Raw genomic sequence first — 20,100 nt, 5'->3', positions numbered from 1 at the left:
GAACCCCCCAGGCCTCTAATGCTGCAGGAGCTATCCCCAGTCGCACCTTCCCTGCTGGCACTGTCATCCAAAATGGCGATGGCTGAGATGAGGGTTCCTCTTTGCCCCTGGCGTACGGTTCTTATTCAGGGCATTCATAAGAGAGGCGGGCAGGGAGTTCAGATGTTGCCGCCACTGGTAACGTCCACACGATCCTGGCTCTGGGAACAGGGCCATGGTACTCACTATACTGCGGTACTCAAGTACCACAATTCAGTGAATACCGAAGGAACTACAATGCATTAAAGCCTCCTGACTTTTCCTTATGGCTTTTGCAGGGGACACACTGCAGGGACATGGAAAGGATGTCTGGTGATCCGGAAGTAAAAGGGAAGGCCAGAGAATACTATGAGATTCAGAATAAATTGTTTGTAACCTGCCTTGAGGCCTTTCTTGGAAAAGGGCAGAATATCATAGGTCTATAAATCAATAACTACATGAAACTGTTGCCAGAGGTTCCACCGGCGGATGTGAGAAAGTTAAATTCTGACAAAGTTGGAAATCCAGCTAAAACGATAGGAGACTTGAAAGATGATCTTGCGATGAGTGGAGGGAATTTATTGAAGTGAAAGGTGGGATAAATGGAGGAAAAATCAGGATGAATGACACTGGGGGGAGGGAGCCTAAAACAGAAAATTGTATGTCATACTTTTCAATATTCTGCATCAGAGATTGTTGTGTTTTATTTGTTATAGTGTTGTTTAACTACTGAAGTATTGCTTGTATGAATTACATGAAAAAAAAGTATTACAAATTATATTACTTTGCATATTGTGCGACAAACTGTTAAAAAGCACAGGCGGTAAATACTTGCTAAGTAACATTTTATATTCCTTAGCCTTCTCTATAAAGCATCGGCATTAAAAGAAAAATAGGTAAGATCAACAGAACCTGCCATCTGTCACATGCCGTTTTTGTCCAGTTGCTTTTAATTTGTGACCAACAAAGAAGAAAATCTTGCAAAAAAGGTCAAAACAGCAATTCTATATCTCCAGCCAGTCAGCCTGCAATCAGCCCCTCCCGTTCCAACCTCGGCTGAAGCTTAAACACAAACCTAAAATACGATGGCGGTAAGCAAGCACTGCTTCACTAATTAGAAACTGGCCAGTGTGTGATGAATAATTTGAAAGCAGCAGAAAAAAAAAAAATCTTGGACATTGCAAATATAAACTTGGCACTTTACCTTACTGTCTTCACCCTGGAACACAGACTGGTGCACATTACAGGCAAAGAGGGAGGTGGGAAGATCATTGAAATCAGTTATGCTGTGGAAGTCTTCCCCAGCAAAATAGCTGGTGATGTCCTTGTCACTGTCTATAGAATAGAGCAGAAGAAGCTGCCTGCACTCAGGGATACAGCTGCGTTGGCTGGTGTCTCTCATTCCCATGAAAAAGGATTCACCCTTCATCCCTGCTGGCAAATAAGAAAAATGAGATTTTTAAAATAGGACTGACTTTAATTTCTCCCCCCGTACCACTCTTTCCATTCAATTCCATGACCTCTTGGCGCACACCATGGTGCAGTGGTTCTCAGCCCAGACCTACAGACCAACCCCAGTTCTACCGCCCCCCCCCCCCCCCACACACACACACACACACACACAGCCAGTCTCATTTTCAAGACATCCAAAAGGAATACATTTAGATGCATTGGGTTTAAGAGGGAGATTCGTGTACGCTTCTCTCGCTCATGTATATTCATTGGTAAGATCCTGAAAATCAGACCATTTTTACAGGTAGGGCATGGACCACTGATCCGATCCCTATCAATTTGTCATAATGTCCCTGTTCCATGTTAGCCCATGTTATTGGTCAGTAGGCTCCATTAATCTCAATGGGGCTTACTGGCAATGCATGACAAGACAAGATGATAAATAGACCCCCTAGTAAGGGCCAAATGTTAACCATGAAGTACTCATCAGAAAATCCCCCAAGATAAAGCTGCTGGATCCCTGTTTTTTCCCAGAGTGGAGTTGGGGTGTGTGGGAGACCTTCATGGCCCCAAATCTAGTTCAGAAGCAGGTGTTAAATTAATATATGACAGCTTTTGAAAAACAACATACTAAATGATGGCAGATAATGGCCATCCCATCTGCCCAGTTGAGAGATTCATCCACTTTGGGTAGCCATGCATATAAATTCCCAGATGCAGGCAAACACCAACTTCTTACCTTCCCCCTGACCCCCACAACCATATCTTTTACCTCTCAACCCTTTTTCTACCACTGCTAGTGCTTTCCATATCTGCTCCAAGCCTTGCCATCTTGAATTTTGCTTCTTATAAGATCAGTACTTAAGCCAACACCCAGGCTTCCTTCTATGTTTTGTGATACTCTACACAGTCACCAAAATTAATAAGGCTGTCGTTAAAAAAGCAAAAAAACTTCCCCATGCTCACTGAAGTTTAGATGTTAATTATGGTCCCTCCATGCAGGTCACATGCTGCTGTATTATTATTATTATTTATTGGACTTTGTATACCGCTTGTAAAACAAGTTATCCAGGTGGTTTACACAATAAAACATACATAATATGAGCAAAAGTTAAAACAAAACATTAGAAACCATCTGCATATAATAAAGCAAAAACAGAACATCAGCAACTAATAGAGCCAGCTGTTAATCATAAAAAAAACAGTCAGGTCTTTATTGCTTTTCAACATTTCAAGTAGTTGTTTTCTACCCTTATATCCATCAGTAGGGTATATTACTGCTGTTTACGGATGCAACCAGTGCTGCCGTTCTGGGAAAAAATAGTGCCAGGATGTATGGGGTTTTTTGGTTTTTTTTGAGGAGGCCATAGGGCAAATCAAGCAAGTGGAGGAAAAGAGGTGCTGGTACTCAGTATCAGCATGCACCCCCTTAAAAAAAGCCCTGATTGTAACCAACACCCTGTGCAGGCAATGACATATGAGAATTGAAGAATTGAAGAATAGGTATTGAATTACAACTTTTGGAAAGAAAACTGTCATTTGTCATCTGCCACCCACAGCTGTATTTAGAATCCTTCATAACTGATTTTGTCCTGTAACATACGAACAAACTTTAATATAATACCTGCAGTGCGATCTCACATTTACCAGCATAGGTTTTGAAGAGGAAAGACAGCTGCAAGTATTTAATATGGGATCCAGTTGAGGGGACTCTGCCATGCCCATCTTGGCAGTAAAGTAGAAAAAAAAAAGATACCGGGGCTATAACCAATGTCCCTTCTAAGCTGCACATGTGTGTGGCCATGCAGCACTCCCATCGCGCAGGACCCAACCCTGGTGAGAGAGCGAAAAGAGCAGTGGGGGCCGTCCTTCAGCTGCTGCCGCTGACTGCTGGCTCAGAGAACAGGTTCAAAACTTGCTGGAGGCACTTGCTGTAGGCCAGTGATGGCTAACCTATGACACTCGTGTCAGAGGTGACACGCCGAGACGTTTTTGCTGACACGCGCAGCGTTTCTGGACTATCGGGAAATTTTTTTTTTTTTTTAATCGGCTGCACCGACCCTTTAAAATTAATTTTTTAGTATCTCCCCACCCTCCGAACCCCTCCACCCCCCCCCCCCCCATGCCCCCAGGTGCAGGGAGGCTCATGCGGCGCAGCGACAGGCAGATAGGCAGGGCTGTGGGGAGGCTCATGTCACCACGGCCTGAAGAAAAAGATCGCATTTAAACGCGCTGATGCTCCTCCTCCTTCCTGCCTGTGCGGCCCCGGAAGTAAACGTTGCTGGAGCCGCATGGGCAGGAAGGAGGTGAAGCATCAGCGCGTGCAGAAGAGAAGCAGCACTTGCGCTTACGGGTCGCCTCGAATCCCAAGTTGCAGCGGCCCGAGAAGAGGAAGAGGCCCGGTAGCAGGGCCGCCGCGGCCCAAGAAGATTAGGGCCACTGCAGAGCCCATCCTGCGGCGACCCGTGAAGAGGAGGCCCAGAGGTGAGAGAGAGGCTGAGGGTCTGTAGAGGGTGTGTGTGTGTGCGTGTATGAGATGAATTGAGAGATTGTGTGTGAGAGTGAGGACCTGAATGTTTGCAGAGACAGCATGTGAGAGCTGTGTGTGTGAGAGAAACAGCATGTGCCAGTGAGAGCCTGTGTGTATGAATGATTGTATGAGAGAGCATGTGCCAGTGAGAGCCTGTGTGTATGAATGATTGTATGAGAGAGCATGTGCCAGTGAGAGCCTGTGCTTGAGCAAGACAGCATGTGGGAGTGAGAGAGAGCCTGTGTGTGAGAGTCAGACAGCATGTGCCAGTGAGAGACTGTGTGTGTGTATGAATGATTGTATGAGAGAGAGCATGTGACAGTGAGAGCCTGTGCTTGAGCAAGACAGCATGTGGGAGTGAGAGAGAGCCTGTGTGTGAGAGTCAGACAGCATGTGCCAGTAAGAGACTGTGTGTCTGAATGGTTGTATGAAAGAGAGTATGTGACAGTGAGAGCCTGTGTGTGTGTGAGAGAGAGAAATGCATGTGAGAATAAGAACCTGACTGTGTGTTTGAGGGAAGAAGATGGAGAGAAAAGAAACAGAAAAAAGACAATATAAAAGGAATTGGCAAAAAAAAAAAAAATAAGAAAGGGAAGGTGGAAAAAAATAAGAAAGGGAAGGTGGAAAAAAAAAGCCTGTGACCAACCAATTAGAAAACTAAGATCAGACAGCAAAGGTAAAAAAAAAATAAAAATTACTTTTAGTGATTGGCACATGTAATCTTTGGGAATGTGCAAGAATAGCACTTTCTCTAAGGATCTCACAATGTACGAGATCAGCATTGAGAAAGTGGAAGCCCATGGGGCCTGCACAGAGGAGGCAGCAGAATGGGCGTCAGTATCAGCAGCAGCAATCGGCACCTCCCCAATAGCCATGCGGCATCAGTGGCAGCAGAGGAATGAAAGAGGCTCTGAGATTGCTGGTAAAAGAAAGAGAGGGGGTTCTACCTTTAGTGTCTGCATGTGTATGAATGGGACTCTGCATGGGGGTGTATGTGTGTGAATGCATGGGTGCCTGCCTGGGGGTCTGTGTGTGTGTGAGATGGAATTGGTGCCTACCAGGAGGATGGAGCGGGAGTAGTGTGAAAATGAATGGGAGCCTGCCTGGGGTTCAGTGTGTGTGTGTGTGTGAGAATGAATTGGTGCCTGCCTGGAGGATGGAGCGGGAGTAGTGTGCAAATGAATGGGAGCCTGCCTGGTGTGTGTGTGGGTGTGTCGGTGGGTGTGTGTGTGTGTGTGTGTGTGTGTGTGAATGACTGGGAGCCTGCCTGGGTGTGTGTGTTTGTGTGTATGTGACGGAGCCAGTGAGTGTGAGAGCATGAGTGTGTATGAGAAAATCAAGGGGAGTAAGAGTTTGTGTGTGTTGGGGGGGGGAAGGGGAGAGAGTGTTTTAATTGAAGATTTAGCCAATGAAATTCAGCAACAAAAAAGTCACTAAGCAGGTAAGGTAAAGAATTATTTGTTTTTGCTTTATTAATAAATACAGTACATATATTAAAATTATAACTTTTTGTTATTAATTAGAGCTACAAATATCACAAAATTATGGATTTTTCTAGAAGTGACACACCACCCGAGTTATGCTCGTTTTTTTTAATGAATTTTGACACACTGAGCTCAAAAGGTTGGCCATCACTGCTGTAGGCTGAGCTCACGATACGGAGCAGTCAGCAGCGGCAGCCGAAGGACAGGCTCCACCGCTGAGTGATTCTCTGCTTCCATTCTGTCCCCAGTGGTTGATTTGGCCCAATGGGCCTAAAAATAATATTAGGCCAGGCTGGGACTCTCACCCTGGACAGCTCCCACGCTGCCCCCAAGACTGCAATTTAAAAGGGGCAAGGAGGCCTGATAAATAAAAAAAATAATAATAATTTGAGCCACTGGGCTGACTCACTGTGACATACTGGAGGGGATGATGGGAAGGAGAGGGGGAAGCAACAAATCCCTCCCCCTCCATGCATCTTTTGCCACTCTATCCTCCCCTCTCTATGGTCAGCAGGAGAGCGGCGACCGTGCTGGCAGCGCTTCTAACCTTCTTCCATTGCTGCTGGAGCCTCTGCCTCTCATGCAATTCAAATTGCAACCAACTGGGGAAAGGAGAAAGAGACAGGAAAGCAAATGCCGGGGGAGAAGAGAAATGGAGGGTTGTTGGTGACAAGGGATAAGAATGGAAAAGGAGGCATGACAAGGATGAGGGGAACGATGTGAAGATGGAGGACAGGGGAGGAGGTGGAAGGAATGGGAAACAAGGCCAGGAGAGAGGAAAATGGCATGGAGGGGAAATGTGAGAAAAGCTAGGGAGGGCTGAGAAGAAATGGTAATGAAACGAAAAGAGATGGAAGCTGAAAGGAGAAAGATGGAGAAGGTGAAGGAGGGAGAAAGACTTCTTGGGTCCCCGATGGCAGTGGTAAGGGGTGACGCTAAAGTAGAAACGGCTTGTGGGGGAGGGGCAGGGCTGCTCCCGCTGTTCACTTACACAACTTACAGGCCAATACAGTAAGGTGCGCTCGGCCGAGCCCCTGGGAACACCCCCAAATGTGGGTAAGATTATGCGGGGAGTGGCTCTGTGTAGACAGGGCAGGCCCCATGCCAAATTTGAAAAAGCCCATTTCCATGAGGCAAGCACTGGCTTTGAAAACTGCCCTCCTCTTTGTGCTGGCAGTATTAGAGCTGCGGAGCTTACCTTGTTAAGATGAGGTGAGCAGATAGCGCCATATGATAAGGCAGTGGTTCTCTAAGGCACACTGGGGGCCGATGCAAAAAAATAAATGTGCTGAAAGCGGGCACTGAGTGTTCAGCACCCGCTTTCCTAACGCAACCCCGGGCACCTCCCCTGGGGGCGCCATGCAATATTTAAATTAGGGGTCATGCTGCCAAGGAGGCCCCTTGGCAGTGCACCCCAGGAGAGGTGCCTGGGGTTGCATTAGGATGTACAGAAAAGCAGTATTTTCTGTTTTTTCTGTCCGACTTTTTAGGGTTCTCGGAAATTAATGCCTGCTCTGGGCAGGCGTTAATTTCTGAGTGTAAAAATGTGCATACTGGACACACATTTGTTTTTTTTACTGCATGTGAAGTGAATAACTAATAGCCTCATCGTCATGCATTTGTATGTGATGAGCGCTATTAGTTTCCCAGTGCGCTGGATGCGCATCGTGCAGGCGCCAATCCCCTTATAGCATAAGGGGCTGTGGATGCGCCTCCAAAACGCACGTCCAACCGCGGGTAAAGCAGTGCGCTCCGCTGAGCATATTGTATTGCATCGGCCCCACTGTGTGTGTGTGTGGGGGGGGGCTCAATAAAACAGCTAGCACCAAGTTAATGCCCTTTCCTCCCCATCCCTGCAGTACTCTGAGACTCCCTCCCTCCCTCCCTAACCTGTGATCCTCTGGCTATCTCTTCCCCACTGGGCAGGCAGGAGGAAGGTGAAACTTCCTGTCCTCCTCCTGCTGACAGCCGCCTTTGACCCATGCATCCCCTAGATCCTGAATTAAAGGAACAGTGATTTAAAATGGAAAAATAGTAAAAGTTAAAAAAAAAAAAAAAACCAGTTTGGTATGGCAAGAACGTATCCAAAATCCTGCTTATAAAGATTAACGCTCTTACAATTCTCTTAACTTGCTGCCTCTACAGCAGTGTTTCACAAATCTTTAGTTCATTCCCACCCACCCCCATTTTCTTCTCTGGAAAATCTTTAGCAACCCCCGGAGTCCCAAAAATAGTAAAATTAGCTTTTTTAGATGTTGTGGTAATGTTAAGTCCAACCAAACATCCCACCCCCCACCACAGGTCTATAGCTCTAGACATAGGTACATAAGGTATTGCAGAGCCACCAACTGAAGTTTGAAAACAGGGAGGTTAAGTGAGTTAACTTCACACAGTAAATGATGGGCAGACGAATCAAACCGAAATCTCAGGTTTCCTAATGTTATAATTTGTATTTCTTTTTTTTTTTTTTAACTTCTGCTCAAATCTCTCTCAGCCTTCTCATCACTGCTCTTCTATAGTGGTTAAGGTATAGCAGTAACAATGCCAAAGGAAAATTCATCAAAACTCACTATAGGTTGCCACAGCTTTGTACGCCCTGCCTCTCTCAGGAGCCCGCACACATCTTGCCTGCAACCCACCGAGGCCTAATGAACAGGGAATGTGAAGCAGGGTCTGCATGCCACAGCGCTGCTGCAAAGCAAAGGGATCAGCTCAGAATTTGTTTTCTACCACAGCATTTACAGGAGCAGGTCATCTACAGCAGTCTGTATTAAAAGGAGAATACAGCTAACATTATCAGTTTGCCATGCTAGTTTATAATCAGCACAGCCCTTCTGTCATGGACTCGCTCTCCCCTGGAAAATGTTGCTCTAGCAAACAGAAAAATTCCACTGGGGAAAAAAAAGCCATCTCTTTTGCTCCTTCTCCCATTCCAGATACTGATGACAGCATTAGGGAAAAGCCATGGTCCATGCATGCTGTAGAAAGGGATCAGGTCTAATATAGTAAAAATGGTAGATGGGGCTGTCAACCAAACCCTAAAACAGACTTATTCAGCCACAAGAGTACATTGCACAGAAAAATCTGACAATCATGACATGAATAAGACTATTTATTTTTCAAAAGCACAGCTCAGAAACAAGATGGACAGCTGAATGTACTGAAAAACACTTATTTAATCTGGATAAAACCCAATATGGCTCATGTACTTTATAAAATCTGTGTTTCTAAAAGATTGTATTGGAAATATTCTCATTTTTGTAATAAAAATTGTCAGTGCACAAAAAAAAAAAACAAAAAACAAATGCAGATGATGAAAACTGTTTAAGATCTTTGTTCTTAATGCAACTCCACCAATTAAATCTACAATGAGGGTCATTTTAGAACAGAAAGAGGGTCAAAATGAAAGCAGCAATGACTTTAACGCAAGAAACACAAACCTTCATCGATGTAAGGAATACCTGCCAGGCCTATTTCTTACAAAGACATAATTGAAGGTGACTGGGCGACTAGATATCTTCGGTCAATGGGGACAAGGTGAGTCAACTCTGGTTTTAGCCCAAGGTGTCTGTGGAGCAGTTCACATTGAATGTATCAGGTTCCATAAATGCAATGGGGCAGTGCCAAGACCAGATCAACCCCTCCCTGATAACATGAAGCATTCGAGTGGTCCTATGTAACTAGGAACTGAGAAAACAATCTGTGGCATCTCAGGCTCCCACGTCTGCCTCTCACCATAGTCCCGACCACCAATTAAGATGCTTCTTCCAAAGCTCCTGATTGTTGGCTGGGGTTAATGATAACATATGAAAAAAGCCACAAAGCAAGAGGGAGATTAAAGTTCTACAAGCTGCTTCTTCAGTTCCCAGTCACCTGCAATGATGTTTTTGCCTAAACTGCTAAACAAAATACGATTCCAGTGAGTCATCTTACTTATATATTATACATAGAAAATCTTGTACTGGCTGTGGTTAAAGGTATGTAATGTTTCCAGGTAAAGCAATGCACTTTTAACTGAGAATAGTTTTGTATAAACAGCCTACAGTACTGTGAAGGGACAGAGTAATAAGATGAGGGAAATGAGAAACCAGCAAAAGATAACAGAGATCTCATCTCTTACTAGCTCACGTAGGGGAGCTGCTGCTTTAGCTCAATGCCTCAGTCCTTTGGTCTGGAGCCAGGGAACGGTAAGATTAACTCCAAAGATCTTCGGCTGGAAAAATAGGCTGCATTGCTGCAGAATACTAAAACCAGAATGAGCTGCTCCTATGCACAATAGTCTAAAAATGGAAGACTTGCACTGTACCCTGAAATCAGTCTTCCCACACAGAGCTGCATCCCACCCCAAGCAAGGGTCCAGTGAAAGAGAAGCTCCACGTACATGACTCACCAATGGTACACCCAACTCCCCCACATCTACAATTTTCTAAGACTTAAGCCTATGTTACAGATAAAGTACTTACCTAGGAAGAAGGACCTGCTAGGAACCTCCTGAATGCATCAATATCCTTTTGGATGGACCAACTAATGGAATGAGGGCAGCCTTACTAGTCAGTCATAGAGGATCTCCTATGATTTAGCTGCTGCCAGCAAAGGAACCTCTAAGATAGCTCATTTTCCAAGTGTGATAGGGGATTGCACGCATGTAAACTAAGTTACTCTATGAATTCAAGAAGTCATTTGTGGACCAGGACATGGAAGTGGTTCTGTGGGACTGGAAAAGGGTGATGTCTCTTTTCATAAATGTGACAACAAAAATAAGGAAGGAAATTATCATGAAACCTGCATGATGCAGAATCTGAGGCATGGGGGAATGCATGACATTACTAAAGGGAGATCATGTCAGATCAATCTGATCAATATCTTTGATTGAGTAACCAGAGAACTAGATCAGGATTGTGCACTGGATGTGGTGTACTTTAATTTCATTAAAGCTTTTAAATGCTGCCCCACATAAACTAAGCAGCCTAGGGGTGGACCCCAAAGTGGTGGATTAGAAACTGGTTGAGGGATAGACAACAGAGGGTGATGGTTAATGGCATTAACTCTGAGGAAAAAATGATGATTAATGGAGTGCCTCCATTTTCTGTCCTGGAGCTGGTTCTATTCAATCTCTCTTTGTGAGTGATATTGTAAATGGGTTAGTAGAAAAAGTCAGCCTTTTTGCAGATAATACTAAGATGTACAACAGAGTTCACATGCCTGAGGGAGCAGACAGAATGAAATGTGATCTAAGAAAGCTTGCGCAGCAGTCAAGATCTTGGCAATTAAAAATCAATGCAAAAATGTACAGAATCATGCATTTGGGGTACAAAAATGCAAGGGAGCAGTATACAGCAGGGGATGAGATACTGAGGTGCACTAACCAGGAAAGGCCCTTGGGGTAATCATGTCTGATGAACTCAAAGTAGAAAAATAGTGACACAAGATGGGGATCTCAATCAAAGGAATGTTGGTGTGTATATTAACGACAGGCACAGCCAACAGAAAAAAATGAAGATGCTTCTTTACAGGCCATTAGTGAGACTTCATTTATGATAATGTGTCCAGTACTGGTAGGATATAGAAAGCATAGAGGCAGTCCAGACAGATGCAGGTTGTGAAGCAAACACCAGTACTGGTAGGATATAGAAAGCATAGAGGCAGTCCAGACATGGTGCAGGTTGTGAAGCAAAACCTTACTAGTCTTAGTGACCTAAATTTCTATACTCTACAGGACAGAAATGACACGGGGAGTATGATAAAGACATTTAGAAACCTCAAAGGTATAAATAAAACTCAAGGAAACTTTTCAGAGGAGGTCACACAGTAAGAGACTTCAAAGTGGTAGACTCAGGAGCAACATCAGAAAATATTTCTTCACAAACAGAATGGTGGATGTAAAAATAGTATTGAATTAAAAAAAGGATAGGATACACACAGCACATCTCAACTGAAGTCTATGGGATTACACCAGGAAGGAACTTGGGTAGACTAGATTGGCGTTATGGTCTTTGTCTGACATCATATTCATATTTCTATAGAACTGCAAGCATTATCATAGCCTGAACTAACAAGTGTGCTGTCACCATTGCTTGCTGGAGACAGATGTGGTGGCCTAGTTTTTGGGTTCTGCAATGTATATATAAAAATAAAGTATTTTTTTCTATGACTATGTGTATGATCATAATTCTTGGGACTTAGTTCTTCTGGAAAGATGTGAAAGCAAATGAGTTCTGTTTTGAAGTGAATATGAAGTGACTACTGTCAATGATGTGTCCTTCTTGTAGTGTGCTTATAGAGGATAATGGGTATTCTCTTCTGTCCTAGCTATGGAGTCCAGAAGAGTGCTATAACAGTGCCCATTAGTCCAAAAGAGCAGTTCTTGAGTAGACATTTGGATTTCTGAAAATTCAGTACTGCACCAGAGGCTTTCTGCTCCAACTCTGGGCAAAGTATGTATTTTTTTTTATCTGTTTAAAAACGTATTTTTTTTATTTATTTTAAAATGTTTATATACCGCTTTTTCAATGTAAGGCGATCAAAATGGTTTACAGGTTAAATAACATACATAGTTAAAATGACATAAAAACATAAAACAAAATAACAGCCAAAGAAGATCAATAAAATAAAATATGCAGTCACAGTGCCATGAGTTTCGAGGATGGTCAATATGGGTATGGGTTTGGGCTATTTAAGCACTGAGGGCAAGTATGAAGGACAGTGTTGTGTAGAAGTAAGTGAATTGAAGGCTACCGAAAATAAGAATGTCTTAAGGTTGTTTTTTTTAATTCTTTGTGTGAGGATATCTGCTTAGATCATCAGGGATGGAATTCCAGATTGAAGAGCCGGAAATTGAAAAGGCACGCTTTCTAGTGATATCAAGCCTGACTAGGCGGACAGTCGGAACTTGTAATAGGTTTTTGTGTAGAGATCATAGGTTCCTGCTAGGTTGATAAATGCAAAGTTGAGTGCATAACCATGTAAATTGTTTGTGACATGCTGTGTGCTCTATAATATACTTATCCGATGGATTCTAAAGTGTGGGATTTACCAGAAGAATAAGAGATAGTGTAACCTTCAGAAATAGGAGCAGCATTTCGGGGAAACTGAATGACGAGTTAATACTTCAGCCGAGGCCTTGAAAGTAGTTGTGAAGTTTTGCTGATTGCATTTAGTGCCCAAGGTTAACTAGGTTGGGTATCAGAGGGAGGTGCGTATTGTAGCTACACAACTTGTTACATACCTCTCCTATGTTGTATTTTCAGGCTGTGAACTGTTGAAGGCTGAGGAAAGCTCGTTCTGAGTTAAGTCGTTCTGTGTAGTTGTGAGATGTTGAGGCATTCTATACTAGGAGGGGTAGTGCAGAGTCTAAAGCTTCATAGTAAAAAAAAAAAGCATGCATAATTGTTTATGAAAATACTATTTATTTTTGATAAGGCAAAGAGAGCAAGTATGCAACACAGATAAGACATTCTATTTTCATATTCTGCATTTCTGCATGTGTGTGAGATTTCTCTTATTTTTAAATAATATTTTCTAACTTGCTTCTAATTATGACACTGTTTTTTTCCACTAGGAATGAGAATTGTTCGTTTTCCTTTTAGTTATCCTTTTTCCCCATTCGTGTCTATGGAGTGGGATAGCATAGGTATTTTGAGTATATTTAAATGAGACTGTGTCGTAATTGAAATACGGACACGCAAATTTGGTTCTTGACCTTACTTTGTGGTAATATCAAGGTATGCACATGCTTATTGGGCTTCCTCTGCCCAGTTTCACATGTTGGTGACATCAGGCGAGTGACGTCCTTAATAACTTTAATTTTAAAAGAGAGTTACTTAGCATGTAAAGAAAGATAGTGAAGATCATGCATATTGTAATGAAGCTGATCATGTATTTTGCAATTCCAACCTGTAACTGACCTAAAAGACCTGCATAAAACAGTTTACTCGGTTTTCCTGAGGTTCACGGGGAAGAATGTTTTGGGTTTTTTTTACATAGAAAATGGTTAGCTTTTATTCACCAAATATGAATATTAACTTTCTGCCAGAAGTTTCCTAAGCATCATATTTGGGTGAATCAACCTCTTTATCAATAAGATTCCCATATGTCGACCTTACCATAGGTCAGTGACTATTGCACAAAGCAATTCATTTCTTCTTATTTGGTTTGCCAGAGGTCAAAGCTGAACTCTAGAAGATTTGACTTCTGATCTGATAAGCCTTTTAAATTTAAAACAGAACCTTGAATTCTAGAAATTTGGCCTGCATATGCAAATGATCTGAATAGCCTGAAATACACATGGATTTTCCTCTAACTTATACTATCATTTAAAGAGAAGAAAGATACGTGATTTATAAGCATTGCATAAAAATCTGAGAAAACATGTTTAATATTAATTTTTCTGAGACTTTCCCATTCTCAGCATAATTTATAAAATGACAGGCTAATATAGAACATAGAGAAACACGACAGCAGCAAAAGACTATATGGCCCATCCAATTTGCTCAAACATTAATAACTAAAGGGCCTATTTACTAAGCTGTGGTAAAACAGCACTGGAGTACATGTGCTGGAAGTGCTGTTTTTCCATACCCAAATACCATAGTTTAATAAATCCTGCAGAGTTTCTACTTGCATTGTCGTGGCTGAGAACTTTGTGCATTCCCAGTCAAGACCACACATGATGGTGGCCCCAACATCTTTTAAAGGGGCCTTAACTCCCAGTAAAAGCCCCTTCACCACGATGTCCCACGTGGTCTAGGGTCATGGGGTCCCACGTGGTCTAGTGGGACCCCATGACCCTTTGCATCCCCACCTAGGCTGTAAAAAAAAAAAAAAAAGACAAAAACAATTCTAAGACTCTCCTTATGGCCTATCTCCCAGGTTAGATGCCTTAACCTCTGATTTAAAAACTCATTCCACCCTTTTCTTTACTTACAAACCCCCGCCTCACCCCACTCCCACCAGACTCCTCCAAGGCATACTGACACTCCACTTCCCCTCATATGTGGGACAAAGAAGTGCATAGAATCAATTGGCACCTTTGGAAAAATGGCAGAGCAAGTATTTCAGCAGATGCTTAGTTTCACAGGAAAATGGGTCCAAAGCATTTTGATGGTACCATTTGGAGTACCTGTGCTATCTGAAGGCATAATGTATCTTAATGGAAGGTTTTCTAGAGGAGACTAGTAAGTCCACAATTTCTTAGGTAAGTGAAGATCCTTGATCATTGAGCACTCAACATCCAAGCTATGAGGTTGAGAGCTGAAAGGCTGGAAGGGTACAATGTCCCATTTCCTGTGTCAACAGCACAGAGTCTGTTCCCAGAGGTATAGGAGGACTGCTGAAAAGTTGTATGAGATATGCATACCAGATCTGTCTCGGCCATGCCAGGGCTATGAAGATTAGACAAGTGCGGTCCTGAAGAACTTTCTGCACTGTACTAGTGATAAGCGGTAACAGTGGAAAAGCTTGGAGGCTTTTCCACTGTTACCGCTTGGAGGCTTTGTCCCCATTTGAGGAGAAAAGCATCTTGAATCAGCCTGTGATAACTTGGTAGAATTCAGCCAAATTGATTTAATTTTGTGTTCTGCTGTGATATGAACCAGTTCCCCAATGGTAGACCCCATAAGTTGAAAAGTTTGCAGGCACAGTTTCCTGTAGAGACCACTTGTGTGGTTGAAACACGCTGAGCTTAACCACCAGTATGTTGAAGATGCCTGGCAATTAAGTGGCATAGAGAGCAGCTCGATTTGTTTCTGTCCAATGTTAGATTTTTAGGACTTCCTGGCAATGAGGCCATGATCCTGTTCCTCTTCACTTATTGACGTAAAACATAGTAACTTGGTTGTCGATTTGAATAAGGATGCTCTTCCTCTGAAAGAGATGTGTGAAGGTTAATAGAGCGTATCCAATTCCTCTCAACTCTACAGATTGATTTTATAATGGCTCTCTTGAAGAATCCAGAGGCTTTGTGTTCAAAGGGTTCTGGTATGCACTCCACTCCCCACACTTTGGTGGAGGCATCCATCACCAGACCTATTTGGTAGAGGAGCGAGTTAAGAGGGGTCCCTTCCTTGAGAATTCACATGTATAGCCACCACTGTAACTCTCATTTTATAGTTGTTGTGATCTGCATTGGAGATGACAACAGTTAAGTTAGTTAATCCCACTGTTTCGTAGAGCCTAGTGGAGGAAGCAGATGTGAAGATAGGTTAGAGGAACCACATGGATGGCTGCTGCCATATGACCAAACACCACTTGGAGTCCCTTGCAGATGAGCAAGGAGAACAGAGGAGATTGGGGATGAACGATGTCATGAAATTTGCATGGCCAAAAGGTAGGAATGTTCTTTTCTATATCGAGTTTATCCGAGCCAAAATGAATTTGAGTCTCTGAGTAGGCTCCATGCTTGATTTCTTGAAGTTGATCAGAAAACCTAAGCTTTGTAGAAGAGCTATGACTGAGCTCAGAGAATGTAGCACTTCATATCTTGAGTTTGCTATAATAAGCCAATCCTCCAGGTATGGGAAGACTTGAACTGCTACTACCAGAGGCATTTCAGAGGCCAAACAGGAGTATTCTGTACTGATAGTGGGAGGTATCCACCTGAAAGTGAAAATAATACCAATACAATGGTGGATAGGTATGTGAGCATAATCATCCTTTAGATCCAAGGCACAAATCCATTCATCCTTCTGTATGTAAGGCAGGATTGTGCTGAGGGAATTTATTTTGAATTTCTCTTAAAGTGTATGTTTTGAATGGGCTGCATCCCCCCATCTTTATCAGAAATAGAAACCCAGTGCATGCTGAGAAGCTGGGATTTGTTCTATCACTCACTCTTGAAGAAGAAATTAGACTTCCACTCAAAGCTGAGTAATTGAGATGAACTCAGATAGAGTGCTGAACAATGTGGGAGGAATGAAGGCCGGGGAAATGCAGTCAGTACCCAGACTGCACAATTTGGAGGACCCAAGAGTCCTTGGTGATTTGACACCACTCCTCCACGGAAAGCCCCAGCTGAAATGCCTCGGCGGACAACACTGCTCGTACATTGTCTTTTCCTGCAATGTGAGAGCCTGAAATCATTTGAAGATGTCCTTCTACCCATTCCATAAGTTGGTCTATTTCCTGCGACACTTGCTGGCTCTTGGTTCCTCCCTGGCGATTGGTTCCTTGCTGGCTCTTGGTTCCTCCCTGGCGATTAATGTAGGCCAACATCATTGAGTTGTCTGACATCACACAGACCGCTCGACCCAGTAGTCTGTGGCTAAATTGCAAGCACGCCAACCTGACCACCAGGACTTCCAGATGATTTGTTGTTCCAGGGAGCCTCTTCAGCCGTCCAACATCCCTGAGCCATCAGTTCCTGACAGGGAGCTCCCTAACCCTGGAGACTAGCATCTGGGAGTCTCCAGGGAAGATAAGGAAACTCCTTTTCTCAGATGAGCCTCATGCAACCACCACTGGAGGCGAGAGCAGATTTCCATCGGCAAGTGGAGCCGAACCAAATAGTCCTGAGACTGCGGGTTCCAACAAGACAGCGGTGAATGCTGAATAGGATGCATATGCACCCTCACCCATGGCACCACTTCCAGGGCTGTCACCAGCAAACCACGCACCTGTGGATAGCTCCACACTGTCGAGCGGATAGTGTTCACCAATTGATATACCTGAGACATCAACTTTTGGATCCGTGTGTCCGGCAGAAAAACCTTGCCCAGAGTCATGTCAAAGCGAACTCCCAAATACTCCAATGACTGAGAAGGCTGAAGACTGCTCTTGGCCAGGTTCACCACCCAATCGAGCTCCTGCTGCAAGGAAATTACCTTATTGGTCACCGGATTGCTCTCTGCCAAAGAATTGGCCTGAATCAGCCAGTCATCCAAATATAAGTGTACCAGAATCCCATCTTTCCGTCAAGCCTTCTCATACACTCCTGATACATACTAATTTGGCCTAGCCACCCTTCACAAGCTATGAAACCTTGTACCTCTTCTAAGCACCTAATCAAGCACTATCCAATCCTCATTTGTATCATGTTCGTAGTTAACTGCCCTCTCCAGCCTTTTTTCCAGCTGCCAAAGCTTCCAAGTTTAACCTCCTTGTTGAATGTAACTTTGCTTCTTCTGTTAAACGATTGTTCTTTGTTTCAGTTTACCCCGTTCTGTGTAAACCGATCTGATATGGTTCTAACCATGAAGGTCGGTATAGAAAAGAGTTAAGTAAATAAATAAATAAATAAATAAATAAATCTTCTCTCAACGCCACCACCACAACCTTGGAAAATGTTCTGGAGGTGGTGGCCAGACAAAAGGGCAGCACCCGAAACTGACAATGGCGACCTAGCACTACAAAGCATAGAAAACGTTGGTGCTCCAAATAGATGGGAATATGAAGGTAAGCCTCAGACGGATCCAGGGAACTCACTCCCCCAATTGCATGGCCATTATCACAGATCATAAAGTTTCCATGCGAAAATCAATCACCCATCGATGATGGCTGACACTCTTGAGATCCAGGATGGGACGAAAGGAACCTTCCTTCTTGGGCACAACAAAATAAATGGAATAATGCCCTGTATTTTCCTGAGATGTAGGCACGGGAACCACAGCCCTCAGCCGGAGGAGCCTCAGAAGCGTGGACTCCATTGCCTGCTTCATCTGCGGAGAGTGGCAAGGAGACACCATGAACATGTCCCGAGGAATGCTGTGAAATGCCAGCGCATAACCTTCCCGTATCAATTCCAAGACCCATTGATACGATGTGATCTTGACCCACCTCTGATAAAAGAGAGATAGGCATCCCCCTATCTCCTCATCCTGAAGGTGGGTCAGCAAACCTTCATTGGGAAGCTTGGTACGGTCCACCACCCATGCCTGCACCTCTCTTGGACTGATGGGGATAAAAGGACTGAGACCTACCAAAAGGCCGAGTCCTCTGAAAGGTCAGGTTTCTGTAGGGACGAAAACGCTTGGAACTGAGGCATGCCATGGCGCTTAACTGTAGGATTGGAAGAGGGAGGGGCCACCGGCTGAGAGTCTGACCTAACCGGAGTGAAGGACTATGATTGAACAAAGGCTTGTAAACCTTGAAAAAACTCCACCCAAGAAAAAAGCAGCCGGATCCAGACCAAGCCCAGAAGGTACTGGAGCAGGCCCAACTGAACTGCCATCTCCTGTGGAGGAGCCAGTCAAGAGAGTACCAAGATCTGGCACACTTCCAGCCAAAACCGTAACCAGACATTCAATAGAATGAGAGGATCCAGGCTTAGCAAAATCTGAGGAAGACAAGTCTCCCTGAGCATCTGAACAGCACTGACACATGATGGAAGACAGGTCAGGTTGAAAAGCCCTAATATGACAGAAAGAAAGGCGTTTAGGCTTCTTTTTTTCCAGCGTCATGAGCAGCAGTAATCATGTGTTCAAACAACTCGTGCTTAAAAAAAGTTGCGTGCACAAAATGTAGTCACCCCAGCAATAAGTGCGGCATGGTGCCCCCACTGAAACATATCATCTCGCTCACAAAAGTAATGCACGTGAAAGTTGTGCCTAGCATGGCACGCACAACACGTGCACAGAACTGATGCACTGCACACACCAAAGTCCTGTAGAGGGCAGTAAAGCATGCACAAGAGCGCGTGAAATCGCCGCCTCAGCCTACCATGTGACACAGAGAAAAGCCTACTGCGGGGCCTAGCCCTCCTGGGCCATTCAACCCACCAGGCCCTAACATCAACGGGAGCGGGAACAACATCAGAACGGTGTGCTGAGCAAGGAGACCAAAGGAAGGCTTAAAAGCCCCTTATTATATGTGTAGGTAAAAAATCTTCTCTTTTCTCTTTTTTTTTTTTTTTTTAACTTACCGGAGCTCAGCGCGAACCGGATGAGTACAGAGATGGTTTCCAGCTGCAGGGGGAGAGGGCATCTGCCATCATCACCGCTCTTGGCCTTCTCCACATGCTGCCCTTCAGCTGTGCAAGCAACTAAGTCCATGCTGGGAACCGGCTACCGGATCAAAGCACACCTCTGAGTGACCACGGAAATCACCTCAAGAATTCTCAAAAGGGGGAGGGACCTTTAGGGTATCTCTGTAGGAGAGTGGGGGTTTCGTTTTTCAATATAAAATTCTCCTTTCAAAATTCACAGCAATCCATATACAGGCCGAAACAGTAACGTTTGCGGGAGAGTGTCCTGTGCGTGTGATACAGTAAAACAAAATTAGGAGCAGGAAACAAAGGGTTGTTCTCTGCTGCCTGACACTAGGAGCCCTGGCCAATAGTCTTTGAGCAGAGGCCAGTGGGCTCCCTGCTATTCCAATAGAGTAAAGCAGCCTTGCTGATGACACCCCCCTTTGACCTGACACCCAGAGCAGCTGCCTTCCTTGCCCTCATCTCCAGTTCCAGCACTGCCTTCATGCAGCATGTTGCTGCAGAGTCCTAATGATTGTAACATCCATTAAAAGCACACTCTTTGAAATAATGGTGCTTCTTGCTTATTCGCTCCCACCTTGAAAATTTTACGTAAATCAGGGTGCTACTGGCTCAGTTGTCAAAAACCTTACCTAGCATTACCCTGTTATATCTTTAACCATGAATGCAAGAGAAGAAGCAGAGTAATAAACTCATAC

At 44.0% G+C, this 20,100-nt stretch overlaps 1 protein-coding gene across 2 annotated transcripts in view; it reads right to left on the bottom strand.

Annotated features, from left to right (window-relative positions):
* The window catches only part of RCAN2 (regulator of calcineurin 2), a 313,613-nt gene extending 300,879 nt beyond the window's left edge, over positions 1–12,734 (bottom strand). The window contains exons 1-2 of one of the 2 annotated variants that reach the window (XM_029596065.1): positions 12,710–12,734; positions 1,223–1,449 (exon numbers count right to left, since the gene is read on the bottom strand). In XM_029596065.1, coding sequence (XP_029451925.1) covers positions 1,223–1,447 — 225 coding nt within the window. In that variant the 5' untranslated portion in view covers positions 1,448–1,449; positions 12,710–12,734. The remainder of the gene's footprint in view (positions 1–1,222; positions 1,450–12,709) is intronic. The other variant, XM_029596066.1, reaches the window with a different exon arrangement.
* Between the last annotated feature and the right edge of the window lie 7,366 nt (positions 12,735–20,100).

The sequence above is a fragment of the Rhinatrema bivittatum genome, chromosome 3, assembly GCF_901001135.1.
Source record: "Rhinatrema bivittatum chromosome 3, aRhiBiv1.1, whole genome shotgun sequence".
Lineage (NCBI taxonomy): Eukaryota > Metazoa > Chordata > Amphibia > Gymnophiona > Rhinatrematidae > Rhinatrema > Rhinatrema bivittatum.
Note: the sequence above shows the minus strand (reverse complement) of the source record. Positions and strands in the feature narration are given on the sequence as shown.